The sequence below is a fragment of the Neomonachus schauinslandi genome, chromosome X (genome assembly GCF_002201575.2).
Source record: "Neomonachus schauinslandi chromosome X, ASM220157v2, whole genome shotgun sequence".
Lineage (NCBI taxonomy): Eukaryota > Metazoa > Chordata > Mammalia > Carnivora > Phocidae > Neomonachus > Neomonachus schauinslandi.
The window spans coordinates 70,877,275-70,900,817 of NC_058419.1; the positions used below are offsets into that span (position 1 = coordinate 70,877,275).

The window sequence follows — 23,543 nt, forward strand, 5'->3', positions numbered from 1 at the left end:
GAACAAAAGCACGTTTTCTACACAGATCACGTTTCAACACATGGCTGCTTTTTTAGGGTATCAACCCAAGAGCTGAGGACTTCTACAGCAGAAAGTAGGTAGCCCTCCACGTCATCCGAGCCGTCCTCCTCCCTCCACACCCAGCTATCGGCATGGCTGCGAGCACCTTCCTAAGCAGCAAAATGACTGCTGTGGCCCAGCTCCCACTGCAGACCGTGCCGGGCCAGGATGGTCTTCCAATAGCCCACGTGGGAGCTGGGCTACAGCCTGAGCTGCTCTTCACCCTAAGGGTTATGGCAAATAGTTCTGTGAGAGCCAAGGTCCCAGCCCCAGCGGCACACACAAGGGCGACTCTCACGGCACCTTATCTGTTACTCTCCTTTTTCTCCTGGCCGAGGCAGACTAGGGAGAGGAGTGCTTTGGTTCATCTGTTTACAGCTCCAGTTGCTGAGAACAGTGCTGTGCGGCAGGGAGAAGTCCTGGCCTTCGCACTCGCCCCTGTAAGGCAGAGTGTTGGGCCATCGCACAGCTGCTTGTTCTGAGGGCGGGAAGGAGAAAGCAAAGCTCCAGCTCCTCTGGGCAGCTCTGATGCTAGAAAATTCACTGCCCACACCAAAGGGTCTCCCCATAAGCTCGGGTGCCCAGAGCTGACCCCCTCCCCCTCAAAAAAAAGCAGCCGATACCCAAATTCTTGCACAGGCTCATGTAACAGAACGGACTTTTATTATTATTATTTTTTTTAAAGAGAATTCATACAGCCACTGATTATACAGAGCCACTTCCCAGTACTTTTTTCTTTCCACTTAAGAAACTGGAATACACCACGAGGAGGAGAATGCCAAAACAAGATTACCTGGGGTACAAATACACGCTTAACTGTTTGACACTTTATTGAATGCAAAGCGAGATTGAGCATCTTTGCCTTTGTTGCACACAGCTGAAGCAGCTCAGGGAGGGGAAGACGGCACCGCTTTCCTCAGCAGGGAAGATGTGACCCCTGGAGTCCCGTCTTGTTGTGGGAAGACTAACCCATGTTCTGTCGGTTGCCATAGCCCCTAGGATGGGTGTCCTTCCAGTCATCCCACTCCCGAGCTCTGCGCAGTGTTTGTTCATCATCCTCATCCTCCTCCTTCTGTTCCTGATCTTCCTGTTGCTGAGTACTTCTTTTGAGCTCTGCTGCAGTGGAAAAATGAGAAAGCAGGGGTGAGAAACTGAGGGAATGTCCGGGGCCTCGGCTCCACTCTGAACACAACCGCATACAATGAGAACAAGCAAGGCAGCTAGCTGCCTGCCCCGAGCCAGCAGAGTTGCCGAGAATACTGCTGTTACTTAATACAGGACCTGTTAAATAATAGTTAAGGAACGATGATGCTCCGAGTGATCTTCACAAGAAAGCAAAAACAAACAAGCTGAATTCGCAGAATGAATTCCATTTTGGGAAAGATGTCTTGCTAAAAAGGCCAAACACCGCCCCTTCCCCTCCACCCCGCCCCCGCCATCCACACACAACAAAAACACCAACTGCCCAACAGAACCCCAGCAAGCCAAAAAGACTCAAAAAATATTTATGATTTAATGATTTGTGGTATGTCAGGAAGGAGGGACTGCAGCTGACTTTCCCCCTCCATCCAGCTCCTTTATTACAGCTATACATTTCTGTGCGTGCGTGTGTGTGTGTGAGAGAGAGAGAGAGAGAAATTGTAAATCACCGGGCAGTTGAACCTACTAGAAAAGAGTATCTGTGCTATTTGACACTTGTTTGGAACAGGTCTGAAGTCCAAATGGTGCTTGTTATGCGGTGTACACCCAAAAGAAATTCAACCATTTGTCACCTCCCTCTTTTGCATTAATTTTGTTTTCCTTTTGTGACGTAAAGGAGCATTTCCTGGCTACCCTGAGCTTGCCCATGAGAAAGAGACTTATTACTATGATAAAAAATGAAACAAATGGGGATCTGATCTCTTCCAACAGCTTACAAGCTTTGTGTTTTTTTTTTTTTTTTAACAATTTTTATTGTAAAACAAAAGATACTGGAAACCACACACACACACAAATATATATGTATAATTTTTAAGTTTTTATAAGGAAGCTAGACATTTGTAGTCTCCATCTGGGCCAAGAAATAGAGCTTCTGTACCTATCCCAAAGGCTTCTCCAGGAGCATCTTCCAAATGAGAACTGCTCCCCTTCTCCTCCCAAAACGTAACCACTATACCAACTTTTATAGTAGTAACTTCCTGAAGTTTATTATAGCTTTATGACCCAAGAGTGCATGCATCCCTAGACGCCAGAGATGTCCGTTTGTACCTTTTTTTACTCAATGATTTTTTTATTACAGAGTTGTGAAACCATCACCAATGAAAAACAATTTCCATTACCCCCAAAAGCTCCCTTGTGCCCACGTACTGTTGATTCCCATTTCTTCCCTCTCCCTAGCCCCTGGCTGCCAGCAAGCTACCTTCTGTCTCTTACAGACGTGCCTATTCTGGAAATTTCCTATTAATGGAATCAAACAATATATGGTCTTTGGCTCTGACTTTTTTCACTTAGCATAACGTTTTTAAGGTTAGTCTTGCTCATTTACAAATATTTTGATATCTTTTCTTTAAAGATCTTATTTATTTATTTGTCAGAGAGAGAGAGCACACAAGCAGGGGGAGCGGGAGAGGGAGAAGCAGATTCCCCGCTGAGCAGGGAGCCCGATACAGGACTCCAGCCCAGGACCCCGGGATCATGGCCTGAGCCGAAGGCAGACGCTTAACCCACTGAGCCACCCAGGCATCCCATTTTGATATCTACTTAATCTACAGGCTCCAATCCCATCCCTTTCTTTCCTTACAAGTTATCTATCGAAGAAAACTGGAGCATTTGACCTGTTGAGTTTCCCCAAATCTGGATCTTGCTGACTGCATAGTCGTGCTGCAGTCCGACAGGGTCTTCTGTATTTCTGCCAACTGGCAAGTAGATACAGAGGCCTGATGTGACTCAGGGTTGATCCCTTTGGCATGACTCTAGCAGGGGCCGTGTTCTCTCATCAGGTGGCGCGTAACACCTGTGTCTCACGTGGTGCGATGTTAGCAGCTGATGATGCTTGATGCCTGGATTCACTGATTTTCTGGGGGTTTCAAAAAGTTGATACTCCTAATTTTAACGTTTCTTTTTTTATTAACTAGAATGCTTTTCCAAAGAGAGGCCTCCCCTCATCTACTACTATGTAGTTACCCAGGGAAAAAAAAAAGACAATATCGACACTTGATTCTTTCACTTTACCACTTGTCAAGGTAATCAATGGGTTCCTTATCCTCTGAAACTGAACAATTTTTTTTTTTAAAGATTTATTTATTCATTTGAGAGAGCGAGAATGAGAGAGAGTACATGAGAGGGGGGAGGGTCAGAGGGAGAAGCAGACTCCCCGCTGAGCAGGGAGCCTGATGCGGGACTTGATCCCCGGACTCCAGGATCATGACCTGAGCCGAAGGCAGTTGCTTAACCAAATGAGCCACCCAGGCGCCCCTGAACAATTTTTGTTTTTAAATATAATTATGACTCATGGATTTGATGGGTTTTAACCAACTGCAATGATTTCTAAAAAATGTTTAAAATAAGCTTTTAAATTTTAGAATAGTTTTAAATTTACAGAAAAATTGAGTAGTATGGAGTTCCTTTCTGTCTGTACCCGGTTTCCCCTATTCTTAGCATCTTACACTACTTTTTCCCTGAGGTTTTACCTAATATCCTTTTTGGTTCCAGGATCCCATCCAGAATGGGACATTCTGGTCCTCTGTCTCTTTAGTCTCCTCTTGGCTGTGACAATTTCTCAGATATTCCTTGTTTTTGAGGACCTGGGCAGTCTGGGTGAGTACTCAGCAGGTATTGTGCAGAATGTCCCTTGATTTAGGGCTGCCTGATGTTTTTCTCATAATTAGACCTGGGGTTATGGGTTTTGGAAGAGTATCATAAAGGTTGAAGTGCCCTTCTTATCACATCAAATTAAGGCTACACACCGTCAACATCACTTCTCACTGCTGAGGTTAACCTAGATCATCCGACTAAGGCAGTGTTTGTGAGATTCCCAACTGTGAACTCCTCCCCCACTTCCAAACTGTCATCTTTGGAAGCAAGTCACTAAACAGCCCACACTTAAGGAGGAGTTATGCTCCACGTCCTTGAGACGGGAATACATACACAAATTATTTAGAATTTTTGTGTAGGGGAGCTTGGTCTCTTCTCCATTTATTTCTTTGATCATTTCTTTCTTTCACTATAGACCCATGGAGATTTATTTGATTTTTTGTATTGTAATCCAATACTGTTATTTTCCTGCTAGAATTCTTCCAGTTTGGGCCAGCAAGAGTTATTTCAGCTGGGCTGTGTCCCCATTAACAGACTTAATTTTTTTTTTTTTTTTTTTTTTTGTTTTTTTTTTTTAGTACTAAAAAATTAGTACTAAAAGATGCTTCAGGCTCATCTTGTATATTCTCTGCCACAGCCTAGAAGCAGCCATTTCCCTAAGGGGCCCCGTTTTGTTTTGTTTAAGTTAGAGAATGGTATTAGAAACCCAGATGTGGGCTCTGGAAGTGCTCGTTGCTATTGACAATCACCCTTTTTGAAGCCAAACTGTCTCTGGCCAGTGGAAACATTTTCAAATTGGCTTCCGAGTCCTACTGCTATGACCCTAGTTATCTTTGAAAATTTCTTCCCTGTCTTTATGACAAGATGTTCCCAGCTCATCTTGTCTATTTCCTGCCCTGGACTTGGAATTAGCTATTTCTCTAAGACATCCTGGTTTCTTCTAATGGGACTGGTATTTCAAGACCACAAGGGGGGGTGGGGGTGGGGTGTGTGTGTGTGTGTGTGTGTGTGTGTGTTTACTTTTCAATACAATTTCTCATGAGTTCCTATTCAGCACTACAGGTGTTTTATTTCTAACTTAAACTTTTTTCATCTGTATTTTTCCACACTAAAAGTCTTACTTCTCAAGGACAGAGGATGATAGAATTAGAATATCTCCTAACTGCTCACTTATATTATCTCACATTACGCACAGTGTTGGAATAACACTAACATTTCCACCAATATAATTACTGAGAACAGTTCTTTTTTTCTTGCATATGCTTTCCCCAATTCTCCATTTTTAAAAATAGTTGTACTGTATCTACATTACCTGAGCACTGAGCAGATAAACACTACACACTCTACTCTCTCCCCTTTTAACCCCCCATTTAGTCTTAGTTCTGAAAGTGACTAGTGCTCGCCACCAGTCCTTAGTTGATGCCTTTCTCATCATTTTGGTTGTCTGAAGCTCATTCTCTAGCAAATTTCTTAGGAGGGGATCATGAGAACATTTCCTGAGCTCCTGTATGTTGATAAATGTCTGCACTTTTTATACTTAACAGTTTTACCAGGTATCATGTCCTTGGCTCCCATTCCTCCCCTTGAGTATCTTAAATATATGTTACTCCGTTTTATTCTGGCATAAAGCACTGGTGTCACAAAAGTTGGAGGGTGATCTAGTTTTCTTTCCTTTATAAATCATCTGCTGTTTTTGCTGAAATGTCTGAGACATTTTTTTTTTTCTTCTTTAAAGTCTAGTAATTTTACGACAGTGTGTCTTGTGGTTGGTCTCAGGTACATGGTATGCTTTATCAAAGTAAATCTTTTTTTTTTTTTTAATTCCAGGAAAGTTTCCTTAACATTAGTTTTTAGCATTTATTCTTTTTCCTTGCTTTGGTTTTCTTCTGTAGATAATCCTATTATCCAAAAGTCAGATCTTCTTTGCTATCTTTAATACTTGCCACTTTTTCTCAAGTTGTGTTTATCTTTACTGCTTTTTTATTTAAAACATTTTCCCTTTTCCCTTAGCCAGGCATTTTCTGTAATGTTTACCCATTCTTGTTTTCTTCTGGTTTAGCTTTCACTTCCGAAATAATTCTTCTATCTCCCAAGTTGTCACCACATTTCTGTGTTTTATGAATCCCGCTTTATATTGTTTGTCCCTGTCTTACACAGTTTTCTTAATGCCTACCAATTAATTTTTAAACAGCATGTAGTTTTTAGCAGTAAACATATTAACTTCATCCAATTTTTAAAAACAGTATCTATTGTATGGTGACTAACATAATAAAATAAAATAAAAAATACAAACAGTATATATTTTAGATTTGTTGTTTTTTGAGTGTGTCCTTCTGGAATGCTTTCGATTCCCCCTTCCCCCCCACCCCTTCATAATGATTTTGTGTGGGATGTGACCTTGATAATTTTGTGTTCAAATTTTCCACAGCATTATTGAGACATACTTCACAAACCATAAGATTCACCCATTTAAAGTGTACAGTTCAGCGGTTTTAGTATATTCAGAGCTGTGCAACCAGCACCACCATCTGTTGTTCATTCTTACGTGTAGTAAGTTCTCCTGAACTTTTAGAAAGTATGGTTCAGGGCGGCTTTTCTAACTTCAGAGGCTCCCCTTCTGCTGTTTTTATGTCTGTTGAAGAAGTATGATGACTTGCTTCACTGGAGTTCTTGGCTCTGGTCCTCTTGTCCACTTTTATCTGAACCTCCCCTTTCCTCCTTCTTTATGGTCCCTGTTCTACTCAATGTCAATTCTATCCTTAGCAATTTCTCTTCAGTGTGGGACCCTGTTCCTGGAAGCAAGATCTGGTGGGTCTTTTTCAAGAGTTCATTAAAGATTGGACTTCTCCGTCTCTTTCGGACTCTGACCACAGGTCCCTTCTACTCACCCAGTTTTTATTGCAGGGCAAAACCCCTCCCATTTCAACTGCTGTCCTTACACTGGACTGCCACACGGTGGAGGGAATGCCTGTTTGCTGTTTTGGAATTCTGCTGTTTGTCAGGTCTTGCAGGTGGGTCTGTCAACGCTTTCTGCCTTCTCCTACACCTATGCCAACCACTTGTTGACCTTGTGGCTATGAGTGACTTGCCCTTATCTGTTTTTATTTTGAAGTTCATGGGGATACGCTGTCACCTACTTTGTTGAAAATGTTGCCCAGGAGGGGCGCCCGGGTGGCTCAGTCGTTAAGTGTCTGCCTTCGGCTCAGGTCATGATCCCGGGGTTCCGCGATCCAGCCCCGAGTCGGGCTCCCTGCTCAGCAGGGAGCCTGCTTCTCCCCCTGCCTCTCCCCTTGCTGTGCTCTCTCTCTCTCTCAAATAAATAAATAAAATCTTAAAAAAAAAGAAAAAAAGAAAACGTTGTCTATGAGTTTCTTTTTGTGTTATTACTGAAATATCCATGCAGACATATACACAAACGTAGCACAGCTCGATGAATTTCCGCATCTGAGCACAGCTATGTAATCAGTACTCAGATCAGACGCAAAACACTAACTCCACACAAGTCCCCCTCAGGTCCAATTCCATTCATGATGCCCCACTAAGGGTGAACACTATACTGGCCTTTAAGCAGCCGGTACAAGTTCCACCCGTCTGCGCACTTTATACGAATGGAATCATATAGTATATATTCTTTTGTGTCTGGCTTTTCTCACTCATAATTACGTCTGCAAAATTTCTGCTCTATGTGCCACAGATAGCTCAAGAACCAGAGGTAGTTTAACCTTATTGCTAAATAGTATTTTTTTTTTTAAGATTTTTATTTATTTATTTGAGAGAATGAGAGAGAGCACATGAGAGGGGGGAGGGTCAGAGGGAGAAGCAGACTCCCCGCCGAGCAGGGAGCCCGATGCGGGACTCGATCCCGGGACTCCAGGATCATGACCTGAGCCGAAGGCAGTCGCTCAACCAACTGAGCCACCCAGGCGCCCGCTAAATAGTATTTTATTATGTGAACACACCCAGACTTCTTCATTCATTCTATTATGTACAGGCATTTGAGTAGGGTCCAGCTTGGGGTATTACACATGCTGCTGCCATGGACATTCTTGTACAAGCCTTCTGTGGATGTATGTTCTCATTACGCTTAGATATAAACCTAGGAGCACAGCTGCCAGGCCCCAAGGGCGCACCTAGGTGTGACCTGCGTGCATCACTACCCCCGACACCCCTAGAGTCTCTACACCTTTTATTGTTTCCCTTCTTCGCTTTACTTTGGGTTTATTCTGTTTTTGTTTTCCCCAACTTCTTAAGCTAGAACCTTAGGTAATTAACTCTACCTTTCTCTTTTTTCCTAAGATTAAGGACTGAAAGGTACACATTTCCCTGTCAGCACGGCTTCAGTTGTACGCCCCAAATTTTAATCTATTTTCATTGTCGTTCAGTTAAAAATATTTTCTCATTTTCTTTGTGATGTCTTTTTTGACCCGTGAGTTGTTTAGAAGTATGTTGTTTAATTTAAAAATATTTTGGGAACAAGACGAAGACGGAACCGAAGCCGGGCACAGGCCGTGGACGCGGTCCCGCCGAGAGCCGAAGATGGCAGTGAACGTATATTCAACATCAGTCACCAGTGATAACCTAAGTCGACATGACATGCTGGCCTGGATCAATGAGTCTCTGCAGCTGAATCTGACGAAGATCGAACAGTTGTGCTCAGGGGCTGCCTACTGTCAGTTTATGGACATGCTGTTCCCTGGCTCCATTGCCTTGAAGAAACTGAAATTCCAGGCTAAGCTAGAACATGAATACATCCAGAACTTCAAAATACTACAAGCAGGTTTTAAGAGAATGGGTGTTGACAAAATAATTCCTGTGGACAAATTAGTAAAAGGAAAGTTTCAGGACAATTTTGAATTTGTTCAGTGGTTCAAGAAGTTTTTTGATGTAAACTATGATGGAAAAGACTATGACCCCGTAGCTGCCAGACAAGGTCAAGAAACTGCAGTGGCTCCCTCCCTTGTTGCTCCAGCTCTGAACAAACCGAAGAAACCTCAGCTCTAGCAGTGCAGCTCCACAGAGGCCCATTGCAACACACAGAACTACTGCAACCCCTAAGGCTGGCCCGGGTGTGGTGCGGAAGAATCCTGGTGTGGGCAACGGAGATGACGAAGCAGCTGAATTGATGCAGCAGGTCAATGTATTGAAACTTAACCGTCGAAGACTTGGAGAAAGAAAGAGATTTCTACTTTGGAAAGCTAAGGAACACTGAATTGATTTGCCAGGAGAACGAGGGGGAAAACAACCCAGTATTGCAGAGGATCGTGGACATTCTGTATGCCACAGATGGAAGGCTTTGTGACACCTGATGAAGGGGGCCCACAGGAGGAACAAGAAGAGTATTAATGGCCTGGACCAGCAGAGCAACATCCGAATTCTTCACTCCAAATCATGTGCTTAACTGTAAAATACCCCCTTTTATTATTCTTAGAGGACTCACTGGTTTCTTTTCATGAGCAAACAGTACCTCTTCTTAAAGTGCACTTTGCAGAAGTTTCACCCCTTTTCCAGTAAGTTTGAGTTAGGAGCTTTTACCCTGTAGCAGAGCAGTATTAACATCTAGTTGGGTCACCTAGGGAACAAAGAGGCTGACCATGGGGCTCACCGTGTGGACGCTGGTAACACTGATTGCTGGAGAAGGTGTTTTTATGTGATACTCTGAGGTGGAAACCTCAGTAGAGAAATGTAAAGACTGATTTGAATTTTAAGCTAATGTGAAATCTTGGCAGAGAACGTTTTAATAAATAAATGCCTTAAGAGTAAAAAAAAAAAAAATATTTTGAAGACTTCCTAGGTATGTCGTTACTGATTGCTAATTTAAGTCCATTGGGGTCAGAGAACATATTTAGTGTGATTTCAACCTCTGAAACTTTCTGAGACTTCTTTGATGGCCCAGAATATCGTCTTTCTGGGTGAATGTGCCATGTGCATTTGAAAAAAGGTGTATTTTGCAGTTGTTGGATATATTGTCCCATACATGTAGAACAAGTTAAGGTGGCTGCTGCTAGTGTTGTCCAGATCATCTACGTCCTCACTGATTTTGTCTAGTAATTCTTTCCATTAGAGCAAGAGAAGTATTACACTCTCCAACTATGACTGTAGATTTGCCTGTTTCTCCACTTAAGTCTGTCACTTTTTAATTCATGTAATTTAAAAAAGCTTATTAGACACAAACATGTTTCTCACTGCTAGCTCTTCCAGATAAACTGCTCCTTTTATTGGTATGAAATGCCCTTGTTTATATCCAGTAACACCTTCTGTCTTGAAGTCTATCTGATGTTCCTCTGGCTACTACAGCTTTCTTATGCTGTCAGCATGGTATATCCTTTTTCATCTTTTCACTTTCAACCAATCTGTGCCTTTATAATTAAAATGCATCTCTTGCAGACAGCATGCAGCTGAGCCTGAAATCAATCTCTGATTTCTAATTTGGAGGTTTATTCCATTTACATTTAGGATAATTACTGATATGACTGGAATGGGATCTGCCATGCTGCTATTGGTTTTCTGTTCACCTCATCTGTTTTGTTTTGTTTTGCCTCTCTCTTCATTCTTGCTTGCTTTCTTCTTTTATTTTCTCTATTGACTTTATAAGCTTTGTCTCTTTGCCTTACTTTTTAAAGCGGACTTTACTTTTTAAGAGTAGTTTTAGGTTCACAGTATGACTGAATGGAATATACACAGTGTTGCCATATACTCCCTGCCCTCACAGAGGCATAGCTTCCCCCACTTCCAACATCCTGTACCAGAGTGGTACATTTGTTACAATCAATGAACCCACACTGACACATCAGTATTGTCCCAAGTCCACAGTAATTTACAACAGGGTTCTTTCTTGGTGGTGTACATCCTGTGGGTTTGGAAAAATGTATATAATGACATGTATCTGCTGTTATACCATCATACAGAATAGTTTCACTGCCCTAAAAATCCTCTGTGCTCCACCTATTTGTCCCTCCTCCTCCTCTAAACCCCTGGCAGTCGCTGATCCATTTACTGTCTCTCCAGGTTTGCCGTTTCCAGAAAGTCCTATAGTTGGAATCATGTAGCATGTAGCTTCCCAGATCAGCTTCTTTCACTTAGTAATCTGTATTTAAGGTTTTTCCATGTCTTTTTATTCCGTGTCTTTTCATGGCTTGATAGCTTTTTTTTTTTTTAGCATTGAATACTATTCTATTGTCTGGACGTACCACACTTTATCCATTCAACCTACTGAGGACATCTTGGTTGCTTCAAGTTTTGGCAATTATGAATAAAGCTGCCATAACCACCTGTGTGCAGGATTTTGTGTAGGCCTCAGTTTTCAACTCATTTGGGTAAACATCAAGGAGCAGGACTGCTGGATTGTATGGTAAGAGAATGTTTAGTTTTGTAAGAAACTGTCTTCCAAAGTGGCTGTATCACTTGGCATGGCGATCAGCAGTGAATTAGAGTCCCTGTTGCTCCATTTCCATACCAGCATTTGGTGTTGTTGGCGTTTGGCATTCTGGCCATTCTTACATGGGCGTAGTGGTATCACTGTTGTTTTAATTTGCAATTCCCTAATGACATGTGATGTTGAGCTTCTTTTCATACGCTTATTTGCCCTCTGTAGATCTTCTCTGGGTGAGGTGTCTATTCAGGTCTTCTGCCTATTTTTTAATTGCGGCTGTCTGTTTCCTTATTGTTGAGTTTTAAGAATTCTATGTATGTTTTGGATAAGAGTCTTTTATCAGATGTGTCTTTGGTAAATATTTTCTGCCTGTCTGTGGCTTGTCTTCTTATTCTCTTGATGCATTATTTTTTTAAAAGATTTTATTTATTTATTTATTTATTGGGGGGGAGGGAGTGTGAGTAGGGGGAGGGGCAGAGGGAGAGGGAGGACCCCAAGCAGAGGGCATGAGCCTGACACAGGCCTTGATCTCATGATCCTGAAATCATGACCTGAGCTGAAATCAAGAGTTGGACACTCAACCGACTGAGCCACCCAGGCACCCCTTGAGGCATTATTTTTTAAGTGGTTGCTCTAGGTAATACAATATTCCTTCCTAACTTTCCAGTCTACTTAGAGTTAATATTGAACCATGTGGGAGGCAGCCTCAAAGATGGACCCCAACTATCTCAGCCTCCTGGTAGTCATGCTTTTATGGTGTCCCCTCCCATACTATGTGACCAACAGAATATGGCAGAAGTCAGGGTGTTACTTCCAATGTTAGATTATAAAAGATACTGGGGCTTCTATCCTGATCATTCTCACTCAGATCATTCACTCTGGGTGAAAGGAAGCTCTTAGCTGTGAGCGACCCCACTGAGGGATCCACAAGGGGAGACCTCTGCCAATAGCCACATGAATGAGCCAATGAGCTGGAAGCAGATCCTCCAGCCTCAGTCAAGCTGTCAGAAGACTGCTGCCCCAGCTGACAGCTTGACTGAGACCTTAAGAGCTCCTAAGCCAGAATCACCCAGTGAAGTTGATCCTGGATTCCTCACCCTCAGAAAATATGTGACAGTAAATGTTTATTAAGTTGCAACATCTTGGAGTAATTTGTTACACAGCAATAGATATTACGTACCACTTTCCATAAAACAAGAGAAGCTCCCCAAAAATGGTTCCATGTAGTCCATCGTTTTTGCTATGGCTGTCATATGTATTACATCTACATACAGTATAATCCCCATGGGACGATATTATAATTTTTGCCTGAAGAAGCTATACGTAGTTCATTCCCTTCAGCCTAAGGAACTTCCTTCAGAATTTCTTGTAACGCCAGTTTCCTGGTGAAGAATTCCTTCAGCTTTATCTGAAAATGTCTTAATTATGCCTTCATTTTTTTAATGGATATTTTCACTGGGTATAAAAGTCTGGGGTGACAGGTCTTCTCCCCTCCCCCAACACTTATGAGATGTTGTTCCACTGTCTCTGGCTCCCACTGTTTCTAATGGGAAGTCAGAAACAACTCATATCACTGTTCTTCTAAGTGTAATGTGTACTTTATCCCTGGCTGCTTTCAAGATTTTCTTCTTCTTTGGTTTTCAGCAGTTTGACTATGATGTGCCTATGCGTGGTTTTCTTTGCATTTAACTTGCTTGGGGCTTGATTATTCTGAATCTGCAAATTTGTGTTTCACTGATTTAGGGAACATTTCAGCCATCATTTCTTCAATTTTTTTTCCTGGCCCCTTCTCTTTCTCTCTCTCTTTTCCTACTGGTATTTCAATTGTACATATGATAGAACTTCTTACCTTATTCCACAGGTCACAGAGGCTCTGTTTCACTGTTTTCCAATTTTTTGTTTTTCAGACTGTCTAATTGGTACTGGTCTATCTTTGAGTTAAATGACACTTTCTTCTGCCACTGCCAACTTGCTATTAAGCTCATCTAATGGGTTTCCAAACTTGAGATATTGTATTTTTCAGTTTCAGAATTTTTTATGTATAGCTCCTACTTTGCTGCTGCTATTCCTCTTTTTTCCTTGTTTCTTTTTTTGAGCAAGAAAATAAAATCTTTATTTTCAGTTATTACCCACCAATAAGACAAAGTTAGGTTCACAATTCTAGCTCCTGACTCAAAGTGAACTAGGAGGCAAATTTACATCCATCAGATACAACCTTTTGAAGTTCAGTCTCTCTTGAGAGCTTGTAACATACCAGATATTGCTGGATTCTCTAGTGACAGACTGCCAGCAATGGCTGACACTAAGTAGAACTTGTGAAGTGTTTTTTTTTAAAGATTTTATTTATTTATTTGAGAGAGAGAGAATGAGAGACAGAGAGCACGAGAGGGAGGAGGGTCAGAGGGAGAAGCAGACTCCCTGCCGAGCAGGGAGCCCGATGCAGGACTCGATCCCGGGACTCCAGGATCATGACCTGAGCCGAAGGCAGTCACTTAACCAACTGAGCCACCCAGGCGCCCCGTGAAGTGTTTTTAATAGGAGGTGTTTTCTAATTGTTGCTAAAAATTAAGAGGTTTATAAACACGTTACATGTCCAGAAACAAGTTAAGATAGTTGTAAGTCTACCCACAATGATTTAGGAATGTGTATGTTGTAATCTCAAGAGGGGTCAACAGTCCACATGGACTAAAATAATACTTGCCTCGGGGTAGCAGGTATGTTTGTAAATATAAAATTATATTACACACTACCTCCTGAGATTTCTTTGCATTCATTACAGGCATATTTTCCCCTGTACCCTTGAATATGCAAATAAGCTGCTTTAAAGTCCTTGTTTGCGAATTTCAACATCTGCATCATCTAGTGTTGGTCTCCATTGACTGCTTTTCCTCTTGAGTGTAAGTCACGTTTTCCTATTTTTCTTTCCCCCATATGTATAGTGGTTTAGGATTAAACCCCAGACTTTGTGAATTTTATGTTGTAGAGACTCTGAATTCTGTTTCTTTCCTCTAAAGAGTACTGATTTTTCATTTTAGCAGGCAGTTCATTTGTCTAGAACCAAAATTCCAAATTCTCTTTCCTCTGCATTGGGCAGCAGCTGAATCCTCCATTCAGTTATTTTAGCCCTAGCTAGGATGCTTGGAGTCCATCCCGGGCACGCACAGCTTAGGTGTCAGCCTGAGATTTAGGCGAGGTGTATATAGAGAATCAGGGCTCCTCTTCCGTGGTTCTCTCCTTTATGGGATATCGTCTCATTTCTCTCATTTCTTAACCAGTAAGATTGTATGTTTCTAAGTTTCACCTACCCCCACATCACCATGACTGCAGATTCCCAATGGGTGAGAAGCTGTAAGAAACAGGCAACCCTTCCAAATGACCACTCTTCTCTTCTCTGTGCTAGAGTGGAAATAACCCTGGAATTGGGAATTTTAAGACCCGAATTCAAATCCTAGCCTGGCCACTTTCTAGCTTTGTTGACTTTGTGTAAGTCAGTTCTCAGACACCATTTCCTCATCCTAATACGGGGATAAGAATGCTTGCTTCACAGGGCTGTTAAGAGGATCAAATGCGATAATACACAAGATAAGGAAACAGAGGGCGCCTGGGTGGCTCAGTTGGTTAAGCCACTGCCTTCGGCTCAGGTCATGATCCCAGGGTCCTGGGATCGAGTCCCGCATCGGGCTCCCTGCTCTGCGGGGAGCCTGCTTCTCCCTCTCCCACTCCCCCTGCTTGTGTTCCCTCTCTCGCTGTGTCTCTCTCTGTCAAATAAATAAATAAAATCTTTAAAAAAGAAAAAAAAAAAGATAAGGAAACAGAGGCTCAGAGGGGCTAGATGATGTCCTATCTATTAAGTGGCAGGAATAATTGGTTACCCCAGGTCTGTCTGTCCTTTTTCTAATATACCATGTTGCTTCCATCTTCATAATGGCCACCCTCTCCACCTTTTCCTTCCAAAGATGCCTCCAAGTACATACCATGATCTAACTGCCAAGTTGGGCACCAAGAATACAGTTAAGTCAAAGACCCTGCCCTCAAGAAATTCCAACCATTCCCTTCTTCTAAGTGTTGACTGCCCTCCAGCCTGTGTCTGCTCTTGGTCATTCTCTAGTTCCTTTGGGTAGTTGTTTTAATTTCTTCAGTTTGTACCTGTTATCTGTGGGAGGGATTGGCCTTGGTACAACCTACTCTGCCATTACCAGAAGTGGAACTGCCCTCCATGGGACTTTGGCTTTTTGTATCTAGCTGCTTAGTCTGCTAAGCAGGACATCTGGAAGGATTCCAAAATCATGCAGCCGCTGCTTCCATCCTCCCAGAATCATCTACTATTTATCTTAACAATAAATAAAACAAGAAATACCGGCTAGGGCACCTGGGTGGCTCAGATGGTTAAGCGTCTGCCTTCGGCTCAGGTCATGATCCCAGGGTCCTGGGATCGAGTGCCGCATCAGGCTCCCTGCTCAGCGGGGAGCCTGCTTCTCCCTCTGCCTCTCTCTCTCTGTCTCTTATGAATAAATAAATAAAATCTTAAAAAAAAAAAAAAAAAAAAAAGGAAATACCGCCTAGAATGTTTGTCCAGATTACTTCCGCTCCTAAAGGGCAACAGTACTTGGTCGGAATTTAATGCTAGTGAGCAAGGAACCAAGAATATAACTACTTTCCTCCTACCCCTTCATACCTGGTGGTGTCTTGGCTATGCCCTGATCTGGTAATGCTCCGTATTTCCGATGCTGATCGTACCAGTCATTCACCGTCATAGATGCCAGACTTGGATAACCAGCTCCAAATACTCTGCAAGAATCACATTACATTTAGAACACTAAACATAAATAGCACTACTGAAAAGCCTCTTCTCTTTAGTGACAAAACCTGTGTCTGTTTCATCCTTGTTCCCCTGCCCAGGTATCTTCTGAGGAGTTGTGTAAACTCCTGTGAGGATATGTAAAAACAGGCATCCAGGAAGGTGCATTAAAGCCAAGAGCTTTCATGAGAAGATAAATAGCTCAGGATCATCGCCCAGAAGGCAATCCCAGAGGCCAATGTCCCACAAAGCAGTGATGACAACGTGGAAGGGGTCTTTATAGTTGGTGGGTCTAAAAGGTACACAGAGGAAGGAGACTTTCCTGCCACCCTATGGAAAAGCATCTCAAGAACTCAGAATTAAATCCTAAGTAGGCAAATAATGTCCTTCTGAGAACTGTTGCTGAAGGCAATAATGGGAAACAATTGAAGTAGGCAATTCTCCATTAGATTCCTTTCCTCTTTCTGATTTATTTATTTTTGTTGGTTTTCTTTTGGGCCTATTCTTAAGCTTGAGTTTGTGAGAGAAATGTCTGATGGAGAGAGACATATAGAAAGTATTAGAGATAACATCCCTCTGATGAAAGAATAGCCACCACAGGAGAGGCCGTGGCCTTTTAACAATGCCCATTCTGTCCATTACTCATGCACTGCAATTGAGCCATAATAGCAGGGGGCCTACAAAGGCAACCCACTTTTTAGTACTACCTACTTGGCTTGGGCCACATTCCGAGTGAGAACGAAGGGTTTCATTGGAGGCCTGTCCTGACGAGGTGAATGAGAAGTTGATGCCTGGAAAGGAAATTAAGTTATCAGAAGTGCATTTTTGCCATTCTGCCTACCCCATTATGCAGGCTCTTAAGTTTTCAGGGGCTTGAAAAGCCCTGGATTCAAGCTTTGCCCGCTCCCTATCTCTTAGTCTCTCAGAGATAGCAGCAGAATACTAATGGCGGAGGCTGTTGAGCTCTCCTGAGGAGGCCAGAGTACCCTGCTGAATGAAAAGGAGGAGAAAGCTCTCCCAGAAATCATCTCACCAAAAGTAAAAAATTTCCTTGGCTTTATAATCTTCCCCTCCAAAGAAGGAGATTCCAAAGGCTTTTTCCATGGTCCAGCTAAATCCCTTGAGCTGAATCTGAAGTCCCTTTCCTCAGCCTGGCCTTGAGTGCTAAAGCAGAATCATTAAGACCCTTCTTCTAAAACCCCCTTCCGATGTAACTATGCAATTAATTGTCAAGAACCCATCCAGGTTTTTAGAAGAGGGTGTTCCTAAAGGCAAGGGGGAAAGAATGTGTTGGTAGTTTTCATATAGTGGCATACAGAAATGTTTGAAGGAACCCTGGCTATCCAGGGGCATGAGGAAACAAAAGTATGATCAGAGAAAAGGTGTTCACTTGGTTGTAGCTTCATCACTTCCAGAGCCAATCCCCATACCAAATAAGAGAGCATTAAACAACAACAACAACGAACAGGGCAGGGGAGGACCCAGAAGAGTCCAGCCTCAAAATGCCCGAAAGCCATTCACCTAGATATGCTCTAGGGGCCTTATGGCCTTAGAATACTAATTGCTTATTCTTGGATCCTTTAACAGGAGGAGCGAGGTTGATGTTACCAGGAGGCCTAAGCTCCTGGGCTAATTAGTACAAATCAAATTAGGAAGAGGTCTCTCTGAGGACTTAAATAAATGCCTGTGGAGAGCTGATAAATTCAACTCAATCCATGTTTGTATCCTGAACCAAAAAGTAAGTGGCAGCAGAGCCCAATCTTCTGAAGCAGCAGCTCCAAAACAGGGTGATGATTTTCAAAGACAGCCAAAGCTGTGTCACACCAGGTTTTCTTTATCAGTATACCCAACATTTTGTGTATGGAAAAGTCCTTCTGTGTCTCATACTTGGGGGATCTAAGGGTGTGAGAGTGCATCACTGTGTAAGGTTAAATTCGGATTCCTCCTCCCAACCTAAATATATTCCCGATCGTTCCTTTCATCTTCTTCTTTCTACTCTGTTCTCTCCCTCCTCCAGTGCCACTTTCCCTCTCCGTTCCCATCCCTTTCCTCTTTCTCCTTTGGTTATTATAGTCAAGCACAGATTTTAAAGGCCCACCTTCCTATGCATTCCTTCAGCACTCAGGATGTCTCACAGCCCAAACCAATTTAGGTCACAAAATTACACATGGCTAGAAGTGTGTTACAGGTCAGAGAGCACTGGGGAACACTACTGCAAGCTAGAGAGAAGGCTACCCTGGTGAACCTTCAGCCTTCCTCCACTAAGCTTAATGAGGACAATGATTTTAGGGAGACTTAAAACTTAAAAAGGATTTTAATTCGATCGTTCTCCTGTAGAACATTCCAATCTCTTGACAGTAGCTTCTTGAGCTATATGATAGGCAGCGACCAGGCTTACCTCTGTTGAGGAGTCTTTTTCTCTCAGGATCTTCATCTCCTGGTCAATGCTCTCAATCTCTTCCAAGCTGATACCAATCCACCTTCGAAGGTGAAGGAGGTAATATTCACGAACACGCTCATCATCTGCTTGACCACTTTCCACAGCAGATTTCAGTGCAGACAACCTATGCTCCAATTCCTTCTTCTGCTTGTATCTGTTCCACAGAAAAGCATTGCCCATGAAGTTAAAAATAAAGAGGTATTCCTTCAAAGAAGGCCACAATAAGAGTTTACCTTTGCCAAGTGACCAGGCGGTAAGTATGCCGGTTCCCATTTTGGCAAAAATACAGATTCTATACCCCTGAACTCATCACCAAGGCTGCAAGTCCTCAAGAGTGCCAAGGCAAGGAAGGGATCAGCTGGGGCTGCGAAATACCTTCTGAAGCCAGAAAAATACAGAAGTAACCTGATCTGAGCAACTCCTCCCATCATCTTTAGAGATGGGAGTCCTGCAATAATTTTAGTATGTCAACCCTTACTAAGTTGGATACTTAGTATCAATGTCCATTGGGGAACTGCCACTTCAAAGAGTCACAGAATCTTAGGGGTTGTTTACCTGCCACCGACACAGGGATTCCTTGGGAAATAGCCTAAAAAAAGTGGTCATCTCTTCTTCTCTTCTGGGCAAAACAATCTTAGCTCTTCTGGCTCATCCTTTTACTAAGGGAATCATATTGTTTGAACCAAGGAAACACTCTCTTTTATCGTATTTTTCTCAAGGACAAGGTGCTATATACTACGTGCTTTTATTTGTACGATCATATTTTTTTTAAAGCAAGCTTTACACCCAACATGGGGCTTGAACTCATGACCCTGAGATCAAGAGTCACATGCTCTACTGACCGAGCCAGCCAGGTGTCCCCTGGCTCATCCCAATATAAAGACTCACAACCATCCTGCCTACCTTTTCCAGGATGCATTCATTCATTTGAAAAGTATTTACTAAGTACCTATTATGGGACAGGCACTGTTCTCAGTGCTGGACACAAAGCGGTGTAGACAAGAAAGTCCTTGCTCTCCTGAAGCTCTCGTTCTAGTGGAAACCAACAAAAAGAGACGATGAATCGGGTGGTGGTAAGTGCCATGAAGAAGCAGAAAGCAAGGTAAAGTGGACAGAATGATGGCACAGAAGTAGAAGTGCTATTATATACAAGGTGATCAGGAGGAGGCGACGTTGGAGCAAAGACTTCAATCAGGAAGCAAGCCATGCCAATATCTGAAAGAGGGTTCTCAGGGGGAAAAAAAGAAATGTGATGGTCCTGGAGTGGGAGAGAGCTTGGCTTGAAGTGTTTGAGAAATAGAAAGTAGGCCAGTGTGGCTGGCATGGAGCAAAGAAGAATGACAGTAAATGAGGTAAGAGAGGTAGCCAGGGATACAATTTGTAGAACCCTGTAGGCTGTAAGACCCCAAATATCAAATACCATATTTTGAGACAGGAAAGCCACTGGAAGCTTTTGAATAGAATACGTGATATGAATAGAGTGACATGAAACCTTTTTTTATATGGGCCACTCTGGCTGTTGTGTGGAGTGCAGACTGGGGGGGAGGGGAGGCAAGGATGGAAGCAGAGAAATCAATTAAGAGGATATTGCTACAATCTAGATGAGAGACAGTGACTTGAAATAGGGAGGTGGTGAGATGTGGATGTATTTAAAATATAAAACAGATGTATTGGATGTAAGGGCTTGAGAGAGAGAGAGAGAGAGAAGGAGAGAGAGAGAGGAGTCAAGGAAAAGTTCCACAATTTCCAAGAGAAGTCTTTTGAAATACCTATGACTGGAACCCCACTCCAGATCTCCAGAATCAGATGCTCCTCTGCAGGTGTTCACCGGAATCTGGAGTTTTTTGTTTTTTTTTTTTTAAGATTTTATTTATTTATTTGACAGAGAGAGAGCACAAGCAGGGGGAGCTGCAGGCAGAGGGAGAGGGAGAGGCAGACTCCCCGCCGAGCAGGGAGCCTGACGTGATGCTCGAACCCAGAACCCCGGGATCATGACCTGAGCCGAAGGCAGATGCTTACCTGGCTGAGCCACCCAGGCACCCTCGAATCTGGAGTTCTTAACCTGAGGTCCACGGATAGAGTCTGGGGGGACGGGGGCCTTGAATTCCCTGAAATTTTATGCAGAATTCTACTTTTTTTTTGGCCTGGGAGAGGTCTGTAGTTTTTATCAGATTACCAGCAAGGTCTATGACCCATGAAAAGTCAAGAACCACTGCTCTGGAGACATTCTTTATTATACCAACTTTTTAGGCTCTTCTGATCCTTTGACCCAACACGTGAAACAGTTTATATGGTGTTACAAATAACTGTCACAACACCATCATCAGTAGCCTCTGAGCAAAACACCACAAAGATAAACTCCTAGCTCACAAATGCTATTATAGATATCACTTGAGAATGTTTAATTCTGGTCCCACTCCTACCCCAGCCCTCTTTCCTGGCTGTACCTACAGCAGGAAAGAAACCCTACCAGGGCCTTAGAGTGTATAAAATCCAAGGTAAATTCTGGGTCAGTCTACCGGTCCTTTGAATAAGGTCCTTGTGCTTCCTTTCCCATTCTCTGCACGCTCGCGGTCTAACCCCATTCATGGACTGCTTCTTCACTTCCTCGCTCCTGTCATCTTTGAAACTTTAGCTCCTCCACTCCTGCTTTTTTTTAGGCCAGTGTTTTTTAACCCTTTTGGTCTTAGCCGAAGAACCCTTTCTTCTTAATGAGAACTTATTTGGAACTCCAATAAGTAATAAACAGATCAAAATCCACCTTGGTTAAATCAGAGGAGGGCTCCCAACATCGCCCCTACCCAGGCATTGGGGTGGATTCTTAGAGCTCCAAGGAACAGATTGAAAACCACTGTCCTAGACCTTTCATTACTGTTCTTGATTTCCCATGGTGAGCCATTACATGAAAACACTCCCTACCACCTTAAAATCCCCAATGCCTGTCACCCTTCTGACTCTGGACAACTTTACCCATTCCCTTTTTCTGTTCTCAAGCTGCTGCAGAGAGCTAACGAATTATAAATTTGTGTCAAATGAGTCAACAACAGATTCAAATGATCAAACTTTGGCTGAGCGGTCGGTCACTCATGCTCAGCTCTCCTTCTGTTCATCTTTTGTGGATTCCACGCCACCATCACACTCACCAGATGGCCAACCGACAAGAGAATTCAATGTCCCTCTTTACCTTAAAATCTCTGTAGTTTCACCCTTCCTCATCTTTAAGGAGCTAACGCTGTCTTTACCAGGGCAAGGTCTTTACCATTCCACTTTTGCTATCGATCCTGTCCCTACCCACATCTTGCCAGGCCTCACTCTGTCAATCATCGGGCCATCAGCAAGCAGTTACAACTTTTCACTCTACTGGTGCCTTTCCCCTATCCTAGAGAACACCTTCCCTCAATCCATGTTCTATCCTTTCAAATGACCACTCTTCTCTTTTCTGTGCTATAGTGGAGAGAACTGGGAATTTGAAGACCCAAGTTTAAATCCTAGCCTGGACACTTGTGAGGTGTGTAACTTTGGAGAAGTAAAATTCTCATAACCCATTTCCTTAGGTCTAAAATAGAGATAAGAAGATCTGCTTCCTGGGGTTAAGAGGATCAAATGGAACAATACACATGAAAGTACTTCATAAGCAGCAACAGAATGCAGATACTGTCAGGGGATGGGAAGGAGGAGGCCAGGAAGAGCTAGGCGATGCCCCATATCTATTAAGTGGAGGAAACAGGATTGGCCACTCCAGGTCCATCTGACTCCAAAGTCCAGGCTTTATGTGCAACACCATATTGCTTCTATTTTTCTGATGAACACTACCTGGTCCTCCCAAGATGCTTCAAGTACCTACCATGATCCACTTACTGGGCTGGGTCCCAAGATATGACGATACAGTTAGGATAGTAAAGATGCAATGAGTCCAGGTCTCTGACCTTTAGGAGTTTCAAGTCTAGAGAATGACAGTTACACTGCGATAAGTAACACAAACTAAGTGCTACCATATCTGGGAGAGGGCTTGACAGGGAGAAATTTCAAAGAGTACAAGACATTTGCTCTCTCTCTTCTCCAGGCTTTTATAAGCACCTTGTTGAGTCTCTGACCTCTGATTGCTCTTTCCTTCCTCTTTCTTCTCCCTTAACTTGTCCCAAGATTTTATCCTTGGCTTTTTTTCTCTCTACATATTTTTCCTCAGCAATCCATATCCACCAAAGCTCCTAAAGATTTAGCACTAGCCACCAGTCTCCTAAGTTTTAGTTACATTTCCATCTGTCTATGGATATGTACCCAATTGTGACTTCAGAATCTAAGTTCAGTAAGGAGAACACCAGACTCATTGCTTACCCAGCTTCTACTTCTCAGTTTCTGTCACAAGAATGGAGGTGCAGTTACTCCACCAGACTCACGCTCTCATAGATGGGAATCAGAGTAGAGAGGATATGTGAAGAAGATGTCCATCGACAGATGAATGGATAAAGAAGAGGTGGTATATATATATACGATGGAATATTATGCAGCCATCAAAAGGAATGAAACCTTGCCATTTGCAACGACGTGGATGGAACTGGAGGGTATTATGCTGAGCGAAATAAGTAAATCAGAGAAAGATGTGTATCATATGACCTCACTGATATGAGGAATTCTTAATCTCAGGAAACAAACTGAGGGTTGCTGGAGTGGTGGGGGGTGGGAGGGATGGGGTGGCTGGGTGATAGACATTGGGGAGGGTATGTGCTATGGTGAGCACTATGAATTGTGTAAGACTGATGAATCACAGACCTGTACCCCTGAAACAAATAGTACGTTGTATGTTAAAAAAAAAAAAAAAAATAGCGGAAAAAGAAAGGAGGGGGGGAAGAATGAAGGGAGGGAAATCGGAGGGAGAGACGAACCATGAGAGACGATGGACTCTGAAAAACAAACTGAGCGTTCTAGAGGGGAGGGGGGTAGGGGGATGGGTTAGCCTGGTGGTGGGTATTAAGGAGGGCACGTTCTGCATGGAGCACTGGGTGTTATATGCAAACAATGACTCATGGAACACTACATCAAACACTAATGATGTATGGTGCTTAACAAAATGATCCCCCCCCCCC

At 42.9% G+C, this 23,543-nt stretch overlaps 1 protein-coding gene and 1 pseudogene across 3 annotated transcripts in view; one reads left to right on the forward strand and one right to left on the reverse strand.

Moving 5' to 3' along the window:
• Nucleotides 1-706: 706 nt before the first annotated feature.
• The window catches only part of IGBP1 (immunoglobulin binding protein 1), a 28,356-nt gene continuing 5,519 nt past the window's right edge, over nt 707-23,543 (reverse strand). The window contains exons 3-6 of one of the 3 annotated variants that reach the window (XM_021680261.1): nt 18,418-18,613; nt 16,731-16,810; nt 15,897-16,009; nt 707-1,173 (exon numbers count right to left, since the gene is read on the reverse strand). In XM_021680261.1, the coding sequence (XP_021535936.1) occupies nt 1,025-1,173; nt 15,897-16,009; nt 16,731-16,810; nt 18,418-18,613 (538 nt within the window). In that variant the 3' untranslated portion in view covers nt 707-1,024. Of the gene's footprint in view, nt 1,177-15,896; nt 16,010-16,730; nt 16,811-18,417; nt 18,614-23,543 lie in introns of all 3 variants that reach the window. The other 2 variants (XM_021680256.1, XM_044911966.1) reach the window with 2 other exon arrangements.
• Nucleotides 8,329-9,353, forward strand: LOC123323426 (annotated as a pseudogene).